The sequence below is a fragment of the Urocitellus parryii genome, chromosome 4 (assembly GCF_045843805.1).
Source record: "Urocitellus parryii isolate mUroPar1 chromosome 4, mUroPar1.hap1, whole genome shotgun sequence".
NCBI lineage: Eukaryota > Metazoa > Chordata > Mammalia > Rodentia > Sciuridae > Urocitellus > Urocitellus parryii.
Window position 1 is genome coordinate 96,344,501 of NC_135534.1, and position 13,244 is coordinate 96,357,744.

At 33.7% G+C, this 13,244-nt stretch overlaps 1 protein-coding gene across 1 annotated transcript in view; it reads left to right on the plus strand.

Moving 5' to 3' along the window:
* The window catches only part of Ddx10 (DEAD-box helicase 10), a 269,786-nt gene that overhangs the window by 162,323 nt on the left and 94,219 nt on the right, over positions 1–13,244 (plus strand). Inside the window, exon 14 of the mRNA XM_026399028.2 lies at positions 11,097–11,216. Within this exon, the coding sequence (XP_026254813.2) occupies positions 11,097–11,216 (120 nt within the window). The remainder of the gene's footprint in view (positions 1–11,096; positions 11,217–13,244) is intronic.

Here is a 13,244-nt window from a genome sequence, read left to right on the forward strand (position 1 = left end):
GCCTGCTTTTGAAAAACTGAATGATTAATTTTAGTGTATAATTACATTTAATTGCTACATAATAGTTCTCTTATAAAGGATTTTCTCATACTTTTATGTTTTAGCTCATATCTGAGGAGAGTTGTATCCTCCTTTTTTAGGTTATATGTCTCTTTATACTTCAACAAAAACATTAGTTAAAATAAAGTCCTTTATTGTATCTTCTTCTTAATTACATTATTAAAGTACAACTAGACAGGTGAGAATTATATCACTGTCAGACTCATACCTACCCACTTGTGGGAAGAAAAAATAAAAAAGAAAATTCCTAATCTTAAATATTTTAGAATAAAAAAATATGAGAAAAGTAGGAATGGATGACCCAGCCCAATATGTTTTCTTGTTTTTACTGAATTCTCTATGGAAGGATTTGTTCAGGTAGATACCATGTGTATTTTTGAGGGAGATTATGGGATCCAGCATTTGAGAAGTAGACTAAATCTTTCTATAAGCGGTGCTTATGGAGTTTATTCTAATCAGCGAAATGTTTGACTCCAGAAAATACTGGCTTCATAGTTGGGGAGTTTGAATTTTAAAGTTTGATAGACCTCTGTTTAGATCTAGCCTCTGTCCCTTTTACTTTAATAATTTTTTAATCATCTGTAGCATGCAAGCAGTCCCTCATAAATGTAGTTGTGATGAGTAAATGAAATATAAAAGATCTAGCATTGTGTATTTCTGTTATATGGCATCTGTAGATAACTACTGTTCTGTAAGGAGTTTAATGACCTCTTTTAAAAAAAATTTTAAATGTATTTTTAATTTTAATTGCCATGTAGTAATTGCACATATTAGTGACCTTGATTGTAAGTTAAGTAGTATCTATTTGGCACATATCATGTATCAGAGTTGAGGACAGATAGCATAGTTTTATTTGGCATTGACTAAGGAGTAAGCTTTATCGTGAAAAGAAGGGATGCCAGAATTTTGACAACATATTGGATGCATTGGTTTTCATTCTCTTTGAGGTTTTTTGTCCTCTCTTTTTAGAGAACAAGCAGCAGATTAGTGGTATCAGTGTATGATCACAGACACAGAAACTGCTTAGGAACCAGATGTTATATTTGCATGTTCCTGCAGTCATCTGAGATATTCATGTGGGGACTTAGGGCCTATTGATGCTGAGTGTGCCTTGCTGAGGGAGAAAGCCATGGTTCTGTCAGAAGCTAAGTATTTTTGCAGCCTTCCCTGCTGGGAAATGAGTGTAATGGAGTGATTATTCAATTATGTAAACTCACTGTTGAAGCAACCCAGAGTGACTCCTAATATCATTTTCAGGCATGTCTAGTTCTCAGATTATGTTTTACTTCCCCAAGGCCATTAAATTCATTTTCTCAACAAGTGATTGTCAAATGAAATGTGCAATATTATATGTTTGTTTCTGTACTGTTTAAGCCGATTGATAAGGGAATGGGTAACAAAAGAATATATTTCTAAATATGTCAAAGAAAATTGGTTTTGATTAGCCCAGACTCAACTCAGTTCTATCATTTTTGGTTTGTTAGGCATTGTATATTTGCTTGATCTAGGAATTAAAAGACAAGTACAACAAATTTCATAACTTATAAAGAGTTGAATGTCTAAGAGGAATGAAACATAAGACTTAAAAATACACATAGAGTTTAAGAAGTACCGCAAGAAATATCACCAGTGGGCTCAGGTTAGGAAGTGACAAGAAATTTCAAAAGATAGCCGATGATGAAGCTTAACATAAAGCTACTTTTTGAGGAAGAATTCCAAGCTTGTTGATAGCTCCTAAATATTCTAGTCTATATGGGGCAAGAAGGAGAATGATTTATTTTATAATTTTTGTTTCTTTTTAGTTATCCATGACAGTAGAGAATATTTTGACATATTTATACAAACATAAAGTACATTTATTCTAAAGGATCCCTGCCTTATGGTTGTACATGATGTGGAGATTAACTGTGGGATATTCATATATGGAAAAGTTATGTCAGATACATTCCATTGTCCTTTCTATTCCTGTACCCGCTCTCTTCCCTTCATTCTCCCTTGTCTAATCTACTAAACTTCTCTTCTCCCTCTGACCCCCAACTTTTGTGTTAGCATTCATGTATCAGAACACTGGACCTCTGGGGTTTTGGAATTGGCTTGTTTTCACTTAGCATTGTAGTCTCCAAATCCTTTCATTTACCAGCAAAAGTCATAGTTATTCTTGGCAATATAGCATATGGAATTTGGAGACTAGTAAGTTTTACTTAAAATCTTTGAGAATTGCGATTTTTTTTAAAGTAGTTTGTAGGGAAAGTTGTATTTCCTCAAAATATTTTAGTATGACTGATTTACTGAAAACAAGGACTCTTTCTAAGATGGAAGGAAAACAAACTAATGAGCATGAATCTGTCAGCAGCTTCCAGTGGCTGTCAAGCTTTTAAAAATAATTAAGTGCTAAGGGGGACAGATAGAAATTGTATTAATTGCCACAGGCTCAGCATATAATTTGTAAGTGGCCAAAGTAGTAAAGCATTGAGGAATAATTTTTTTTTGCCATTTTTCTTCTGTGAGATAATACTCTTTTGGGAGAGAAAAAATTAGAGGTTAGATTTTGAGTCATATGTGTGGCCCCATGAAAAAATTTAAATTAATTCCTGGAAGGATTCTTGTCACTAAAAAAAGTATGTTGGTCAGCTCTTTCTTTTACATTTCATGAGGTCAAAATAATGTTAGGACAACTATGGTTCCCCTAGGAAGGTCTAGTCTGGAGAAGTTCCTATTTAACATAGTTATTTTGCATTGTGTCAGGTTAAGAACACATACTAGGTGTTTGAATGATTTGAAGTTCTATCTCTGACTTTGCTGGTACTAGTTTTGATCATGAAATTCTCTCTCCCTGCTGTATGTGTGTGTGTATGTACATCCTTGTTTATTTATTATCTATTTCTCAAGGTGATCTTAAAGAACCCTTGATTCTTCTAAGTTTTTTTTAAATAATGTCAGTATTTTAATTCACTATTGTTCAGCTTTACTATTTTACAAATGCTATTTTTAAAGAGTTTTCAATTTTGAATAATTGGACACCATTCTTGCATGTTTTGTTAAAAGAGTACATGTAGGCTGTCCTTTAAATTTTTATTTGGTACTTTTTTCTTAGCTGGTGTTTGTATATAATAAAAGGTAGAGTTTGGAAACTACTGTACGTGTTAGTGACGTTTGTTTTTGTTCACTTAAGATACAGTCTGTATGTCTTGTGATTTCATAATGTCAGCCATTTTAGAAAAATGTTATATGGTAACTAGAAATCATGGAAAACCTAGTAATAGTGATTATTTCATCTTGGGTGTTAGAAAGATGACTTTAAAATGCTATGTCAGAATAGTTCTTGTGAAGGCTTTAAATCATATAGAGATTCTGTTTCTCTAGTCCAGAGTGTACGTGCATGTGTATGTACTTTTAACATGTGGTAGTTCATTGAATAGCCAGTATTATATTGCATTTGTTTATTAGATTTTCATGATGAATGGATTTATAGAGACTCTACTTTAAAACCACACTAAAATAACCAACAACTTGTTTTTCTTATAAGCGAAGCCAATTCTGGAATTCCCAGATAAACTAATATTTGAATATTGTTGCATGTTATTTTGATACTATTCTATGTTGTTCAAGCAAATTATGATTCCTTCTTAACTGGTATCTCTTGGAAGGAAGATTATAGAGACATAGATGACTTAGAGACTACCCCAAGAGAAAAACATTTTTAGTGTTATATAGTTTAATGAATTCTGTTTCAGGTCTTTTAGTTGTTTACCTCTTTGTTGTCTCCCACTATGTAATCCATTTGTTAACCAAAAGGCTATATCACACAAATTAGCATCTCTTTCTGAATTGTTATTGAATGTAGCTTATCAGATTTATAAATTCTGAAAGAGTTCCAAAAGTATCAGGAGACAACAGAAATTGATATGGCCAATTTGAACACAAGTTAGAAATAAAATCAATACTGTCATTTTTTGATACCTAAAAAAGAAGCAAGAATGTATCAGGTTCTATTTCTAAATTGCTTACAGCTGCCTGCTTCCTAATATAGAAATATTTATTAAAAGTGGCAGGTTAAAAATTAGATTCTTAAGGCAAAATATGACTGGTTCCATGATTTTGTTAGAGTAGAAAATATCTGAGATTTTGTCACTATAGTGTCCCCTGGACCTCTAACCTTGAGGAGCATGACGTGGAGCAAATATGTTTCCTGGAGTTGAACACTACACAGTCTAGGCAACTTTCTGGAAAAACTTGAACCTGGTTCCAGTGTTTGAGAAGCAGCAGCAGGGGTCCCTGAGATTGAAGAAAGAGGTACAGTGATCTAGGTTTGCACAGAGTACAATTTAACTGGGACTTTAAGAACAGAAGTGTGCCTGGGGTGGTACTAAGACCAGTTAATCCCTTGGAGTTAGGTATAAAGGAAGGAGCTTACATAAAGGTCAGGACAAAAGTGAATTCAATCCAAGCAGTATTGCACCTCATTTATGTTGAGTTTATATCAAAGTATCAACAGCACCATAGTCTAGTCATAATGCTCCACAAACCACACCAACATTTTTGTCTACATACAGTATGCTGGAAAAGTTTGTGAGGAAGAACAGGCCTGGGTTACTCAGAGGTAGTCCTGGTGGTTCTGAATCAAGATGGCTACAGTCAGGTAAAGCCGAACCCCTACAACAGTTAGAATGAAGCAAAGATGTCCTAAGGTTATGAATAGATAGAAGACAATGAAAATTTCCCTTGTGTTCCAGTGTTACAAATGTTTGAAAGGTAAAAGAAGCCATTCGAGGCAGACCATGATGAATTGGGCTTTTGGTGACAAATGGGGATGAGCCTTAAAGTAAGGAAATAGTATGAAAACAAAGTCTGATGTCGCTTGTGTGGAGAACAGAAATGTAATTTTTTTTCTATATTCTTAAAGAATTATTAGTCTGAAATCCTATAAAGAGTCTTTTTAAAGTAAGGAAGAAATTTGTTCATTCTGACAAGAAATTGGCTGGGCATAGTGATGCATGCCTGGAGTCTGCTGTTTGGGGGACAGAGGCAGGAGAATCACAAATTTGAGGTCAGTCTGGGTGTCTTAGCAAAATCCTATCTCAAAATAAAATTAATAAATAAACAGAACTGAGGTTTGTAGCTCACTAGTAGAGAGCTCCTGGGTTCAATCCCGTGATGGCGGTTGCAGGGGGTGGGCTTGATGAGAGAAGGCAGACAAATATGTTGCGGGTGTTTAGGTTTTGGTGAGGGGAACATGTATCTGAAAAAAAGAGGGAAACAGTAGAAGAAAATAGACACTGTATTGGAGATACATTTAAATGTTATTTTTTTAAGACATTCAATAATTATGATAGCAGATAAACTCAGAAATTTATTAGGTTAAAAAGCAGTTCCTGGAATTTACTCCAAAATAAGCCTGTGAATTTAGGCACCAGGAATCCAGCAATCAGAAAACATTGTGTAGATTGTTTGAATTGGAAATGCTAGGGGAGGTTGTGCCTTTATCATTAACCAGACGGAAGGAAGTCCCTATCAATTTCAGGTCACTGCATATTTATGTGGTATTTGGTCTAGGGTGGGGTGGAGGGTAAGGGGAAAGAGCATGCAAGACAAAATGATCTGTTTGCCTATTCATGTTTGCCTATTGAAGATTATTTTAAAGTGAATTACTAATATTAATAAATATTTTGGCATTGTTGCTCAATATATTATTCTCTAATCATTTTCATCATATTAAACATTAGACTTGCAGTTTAGAAACTACCAGGAAAATGGGTATGGCCCTATTGACCCTACAAAAGAGGAAGATTAGCATTCACTTGTAGCTTGCTTCATAGTGTAATCAGGACTAATCAAATCTTGACTGAATAGTGACTATAACAGGAAATGCAGAAACTCATGTTTGCTCTTGTGCTTAGAATAAATATGAATTATCTATATAATTTGTAAAATATGGAAAGCTTTCTAGGTGGTCTTCTAGATATAATTAATGAAGCATTAATGCAAAGTAACAAGTATTTCATAACAGCTGCAATATTTATTAGAAGAGAAGTATGGTTGGGGCTTTATAGTTCAAAAATAGCATATTCAATATTGAAAATATGTATTTTGATGTGAAAACAGTTATTTTTGAAACCAAACTACATCAAAATAAAATCTAAAATCTGAAAACAACCTTAGTAAATGACTATTTAAAGAGTTTCAAAAACTAAGAGTTTCTTGGCAATTCTCAAACATTTTTGCTAAATTGATAGAAATTTAAATGTGAAATGCAGTCAAATTACAATGACATGGTCTTCTATTACAGTTTGAACAGATATCAGCTAAGCATTGTAGAATGTGAATGTCAAATACTTCAGTTAGCTTGATGCAAACTTGAACAGTTGCTGGATTAATCAAGCTTTGGCCTTTTAATATAAAAACTGTCAGTAGGGACAAGATTTGACTTAGGGTTGTTATGAGCCGAAAAAGAAGCAATGCTTACATAGTTTATTAATGAATTCTTTCAAGAACTCTGTTCTTGAAAATGTTCCCTACATGCCACCTTTTCTGTGATATACTATGGAAATAGATGTAACATTAATGTTATCCTTTGTGGAGGTTGCAGTCTATTAGAAACAAAGTAAGAAAAAAAGGAATTTCAGTGAGTTTTTGCTCTAGGGGCATCAAGAATGAGGCCCAACTCAGTGGTTCACGCCTGTGATTGAAGCAGCTTGGAAGACTGAGGCAGGAGGATCAGGAGTTAAAAGCCAGCCTTAGCAAAAACAAGGTGATAAGTAACTCAGACTATGTCTCTTAAAAAAAAAAAATAGGGCTGGAGATGTGGCTTGGTGGTCAAGTGCCCCTGAGTTTAATCCCTGGCACGCCCCCCCCACCCCGCCCACCAAGTGAACTGAAGGGAAGGAAGGGGAGGGGAATAGGAGAGGCAGAATTAATTGGTTAAAACTTTCCTAATCTTGTATTTGTATACACAACCAGGGTAACTCCACATCATATAGACCACAAGAGTGGGGATTTAAATAGAATGAGTTATACTCTGTGTATGTATATTCTTCCAAAATACATTCTACTATTATGTATAAGCAAAAAACAAAACAAAACAAAAAAAAACCACCAGAGAGTCAGCCTAAAAGGCTATTGTAATAAGCAGTCCATTCCAGAAATAATGGTAACTGGGAGCTGGGTGGACCAGATAGGACTTTTGTCTTTCTCCTGAATTCTTATAATTCCAAATTTATGCATATGACCAAGATTTATTTTATTGTGCGCTCTATAAACTTTACATGGGTAGATGTGGACATTTTTAAAAAATATCTTTATTATATTTACTTACTTTTATGTGATGCTAAGGATCGAACCCAGTGCCTCACATGTGTGAGGCATGAGCTCTGCCACTGAGCCACAACCCCAGCCCCAGATGTAGGCATTTTTAAAAAGGAAAATCCTGACATTTTTTAGACCACTCTAAGATCATTTCTATAATCTGTAATTTATACATATTCTTTTATATAATTTTAGTTTTTCTTATTTAGCAGTCTTTAACCCTTCTTGTGGTCATTGTAAACTATTAGTGGCACAGGTAGGAGGAGTCACTTGAGACATAAAGTTTAATTTGATTGGTTTGTCTTTCAGTTTAATTCTAATATTGATTTCCCTGAATTTTTTTGCTTTTCACTAAAATACCATTTTTAAAAACAGTATCTTTATTTTCTTTGCTAGAATATCTATTAATAATGCTTAGCGTTACTAAGGTGTTTATTTTTCATTGATTATGTTTTGAATCTTAAAGCCAATGTTTTTACAGTCATCATTGTTTTGAGACTGGTGGCTGTTCTTTTATTTTCTGAGTTATTAGAATAGCAACTTCCTATGGCTAACACTGTACCTTGAAGATAACTTGATGCTTTATCAATTTCATATTTTACATTTTCTTTTTAGCATTTTAGTTTATAAGGACTAGGACACATGTTGTAGAAGAAATACAAATTGGATCAAACATGACATTTTGATGTTTTTTATGTCTTGTCTGCAAAATGTTTTATTATGCTTCTTTTTTTGCCTCAAATTTTATTCTTGTACATATAATACAGTTTTGTAGTTACAGTGTAACTTCTGCCTAACAGTAAATATATTCTTATGGTTTTTATGTCTTTACAAACAGAAATGCAAAATGTCAATGAACTACTGTCTAAGAACCATTGTTGAAACTACCCAAGGGGTGGGAAATAAAACCTGCATTTTAAAAAGGCAAATTCATTTTTAAAAATCTTTTAGTTGGAAAAGTATAAAACACGGCACAACCCAAGAGAACATTTTAAAAAGAGAACATTTTAAAGTAATAAAATTGATTGTATATTAAAAAAAATCTTTGGCAAGGGGAAAAAAAGAATTTTTAAAATGACTTTATGACAAGAGTCTAAATATAGCTGATGGCACAGAGGAAAATATTGAATCATATTTTAGGAATGGATACTACAAATTGATAAATAAAATACCAGGGATTCATTAGAACTATGAACAAAGAATATAAATGATTCACAGAAAAATAAGGTTCTGTCATACTTGAATGCAAATGATTACATTTGTGATTAAATAGTAATTTTTTTAAGAAAATTTATTTTTGCTTAATATCCTTTTCCATGGATAAATTTAGGATCCAAGAATGTTTAGAGCCTACCTACCTTGTACTGCTAGGTCCTGGGTTTGTACTGCTGGGTCCTGGGTCTGTACTGCAGTGGAGCTATAATTTGGATCTTAGGTGTGGTAAAATTTCTGTGTGATAAAGGCTTTGTCCAGTACAGTGCTATTGGGAGGTCATTGGACCTTTAAGAGGTGGGATTTAATGGGAGGTGTTAAGGTCATTGGAGGCATACTCTTTGAGGAGACAATAGGACTTTATCCTCATCCTATTCTTCTTGTTTGTTTCCTTGCAAAAGTGGCAAGCAGGTTTGTTTGTTTGGGGGGTGGGGCCATGTAGTTTCACTCCACCATGTGCTCCCATCATGATATGCTGCCTTGCTCAAAACAATAGAGTCAACCCATCATGGTCTGAAGTGTTTTTATAAATATGTGCGTCAAAATAAACCTTTTCCGTTTATAAGTTGGTTATCTCATATTTTTATCAGTGACAGAAGGCTAACAGATGCATTCTGTGTAGTTGACAGTGTTTATTTGAATAAGTGAATAATTCTGCAGTTTCAGAGAAAAACCACAGCCTATCAGGAAAGTATGTTAACTCTATTCTGTTGTATATTGGCAGGCTTTTTTTTCAGTAGCTTACCTAAATTTTAAAAATAACTTTTTTTTTCAGGGTGGGGGTTGGTACACAAATCCCTTTTAGAAATCAAGATAAATCATAAAAAGGCAAAGATACACATATCTCCAAATGTTATCATGCAGTTTCATGGACTTCTTTGAAGGTCTGCAACTAGACCCCACTACCTTGCTCTAAAGTTTGCTTCTGTGGCATTATTTCTTTGACTGATGTTTATTCTGTTCTGACAATTTTTGGTATCACCATGCTTCGACATTTGTCTCCAGTCTGTAGGAATGGGCTATTAAATCTTATAAGATTGAAGATGTTAATAGCTTATTAAATATAAGTTGATTATTGTCCAAGAAATAAATAAATGTGATTAAATGCTATAGCTTTCTTTCATTAAGAATCAAGAATACAAAGACAGTGTTGTTAGTAATACATAAGAGAACTAGGGTATCAAAATAACTTTATTGTACTTATACTATTATTGCAGATGTACTGGCTTATTTTGTAACAAACCTCATTATCTAAAACTAGAATACATTACTAAGTTGTCATAAACCTCTATTTTAGTTGTTTATAATTCTATAGTGTTTTATTTTTAAGCATTTGACCTATGCATCATTAATCATATCTGCTTATTAAATGAATTTTATGCATATTTTTTACCACAGTATAATGGTTATAACCCATCTATGTCTTTTCAGAGCTTCTGATGCTTTTTGGTTTTCTAGATCAGAACCATTTTACTTTTCCTTGGGTGGTTCCCTATGGTACAGAATTTAAAACTAGGAAGCTTGGGGTCTGGTATTTTGCAAAGTAAGGTCCTATCCAGTTGGCACATTCTCTTCATGCAACATAAAATCAATATGTAATGATAATATTTTAGATTTATTGAACATTTCTTTTGATGTTTTATGTCTACTATCTACTTCTCCCAGCATACCTAGTAAGTGGTACAGCTTGAGCACAAATACATTTTCTTAAACAGTGTACCAGTGACTTCATCTCAAACACCACTAATGAGAAATCTTCAAGGAGAATGATAAAAATCCTCTCGAGACACATGTTGCTTCTTGTCACCCTCTTATTACAAGCAGACAATGCTGTGATCTCTTACACCCTGCATGTCTGGTGGCGTTCTCAGCATTTTTCACCTAGCATTAGTCAGCGTGCCTTTGAATTTTTAATACCATTCCATAGAGGTTTTAGGACATTAACTTGGTCCTGATCAGTCTATCCTATTATGGAGTTATTTTATTTCACCTCTGGCACAGCCTAATCATCACAGATGTTTTTCTGGGCACGTAGAGTAAGTCATTGTAATTGGTGGAAGAATGTTGAGTTGCAAACGATGCATTAATCATTTTGTTTTCCAAGTATACATTTTCATAGTCTAGAAATTGAAGTTTGTGCTTGGGAATTTAAAAATATATTTTGTATTTTAGCTGGGAGAGACAGCTATATTTTATGTCCATTTATTACATTGTCATGTGGTTTCTGGTACTTCAACATTTTCAGATAGTCCAATTCTAGCAATAGAAGAAAATGTAAAGTTTATTTATATCTAATACCTATTGAATTCACATTTAAATCCTTTTAGCTTTGGGGGAGTCATTAGTTAATAAATCTAATAACTTTTTATTTCTGTTCAGTGTTTTTGATGCTTCTCATTACCAACAAGAGCAATAAATGCACTCAATATTGGAAAGTATATTGCTTGAGTTAAATTAATATAAAGCAACCTTTACCCTAATTGTCTTTTGTTGTTGTTGTTGTTGTTTTTGTTGTTTTGCAGAAGAAAGAACCTTCTAAATCCAGTGTCAAGAAAAAAGTAACCAAAGTGGCAGAAGCAAAAAAAGTAATGAAGAGAAATTTTAAAGTGAATAAGAAAATAACATTTACTGATGAAGGGGAGGTAAGAGTCTGAAAGCTTCATTTCTGGGATACATTGCAAATATTAAGAAGTTTGACTCTCCTAATGACTACTTCTTGAAAAGGCCTGTGTTTCTGTATAGCAATAGTCAGTTCCTTTAGCTACCCCTGCAGGCATTTGATCAGCTCTATAGCTCTGGACAAGGATGAATTCTTGGCATTAAACTTGAGATACTTTTTGGTGATGCTGACACAAAAATGATCTTGAACTTCATAAATTCTGATTTTATAAGATTTTCTTATCATGGTTTTTATCAAATTCTTCTATGGAACAAGCATAAGAATATTAATAACTACTTGTCTTGCCAGAGAGTTTTTCGCTTTAGATGCTGTTCTTGCACATTCTTGCTGGGTTGGCTACAGAAGGAAATTCTCTGCCTTTAAGTAATCTCAGACACACATGTGCCTTTATCTCACCCTTATTGTGGCCTGGTTTTAAATAAACAGTTATATTAAAAAATCATAGGGAAGGGATTATAACTCAAAGATTTTCACAGGAAGGTCCTTATTTTACATAATAGTTATTTTGTTTTTAAATGATAAAATAGATCCAGGACATTGAGTGGTTTAACTTAAGAAGTGAACAGTATATCAGGTTCTTCTGAATATTTCAGATGACCTCATCCTCACTACATGCAAATTTTTCTGACCACACAGCAACTTACACACATCATAATCTTATTTCATCTTTTATAACTTTTCTTCACAGAGCTTGGTTTGTAACCTCAATCTATTATTTGACTATTGTCAATTTCTTCTCCACTTTTCTGTGAAGGAAAAATGGATGTGAAGAAAGTTAGTTATTTTGTTGACTTTGTTCACTATCAGTCCCCAGTACCTATAACAGTGCTAACATGAAAACCCCCAGATTTCTTGAATGAATCATTTATTTTTCCAAAAAAATAATAGCTTTTCATATTGACTAAAGTATCACATATATTTTATCTTCACTAATGTAAATGCTGCTTAAGTAGTCTATATCCAGTTTTTCCTTTTTGTTTTGGAAGTACTAAGGATTTGGATGTTATTTTGGGATATATGAATTAAATGAAGAATAACACAGTATACATAGTGACTCAAAGTTGCTGGAAGTGAAAAATACTATATATGATAAATAATTTAATGTGCCAAAATTATTAAAAAGTGATAAATATCTGAGAAGCAGGCTAAACTAGGATGTAGACCTATTACATCAGGTGTTCACAGTAAAATAAAGTGAATGTTGTTATAGTAATGAGATTCCTTAGTATGCTGCTCAGTTTATCTGCACAGATTATACCAGTTAGCTTCAATATGAGTATAAATCTGTAACTGTAAAATGTTTCAGTTTATGTCTATTGCTGTCTATTGTGGAGGTTATCCACCACACTGAAACTTCTGATCTAAAACTCTAAAAGTGCTGCTTATAGTGTAGCCCATAGAAGGGCACACTTTTTATCCTCTTCAATACAAATCAGAATGAAGAGTTTGAGTAATGGATGGTGTTTTTGTCAGGAGTGACCCCTCTCTTTGGCAGATTTAGGCTCAGTAACTGCTAGTATTGCCTGTCGTTTAGTAATGTTCATCACCTCCATTGGTTGCCAGAAGTTGAGACTGTAGATATCGCATCCCAAAGAATGCCTGTGGTGACTACAAGAGTGAGAGGAGGCAAGGATGCACGAGGGTCTGTGAGGTGTGTGTCTCCGATTTCCATGAGACTGCATGCTAATTAGTCTTTCCAAAACAGTGACACCTACTCACATCTTTCTGGCAACCAATTATTAAATAAGTGAACATTTTTGTCTAAATTGTCAAGTTTTATATTTTTATGTTGGACCTACAAATCACCAAGGAATGGCTTTATTTTTCTGGAAAGGACACAAGCTACTGGTGACTAATTAATTTATTCATCATTATTCAGTAGGCTAGTGAAAAAGCCAACACATTCAGCTAGGTCCCCCAACTCTTAGATTAGTGACTAACCTGCCTATCACCTTGATCCTGTCCATAAATTATGCATACAGAATCATTT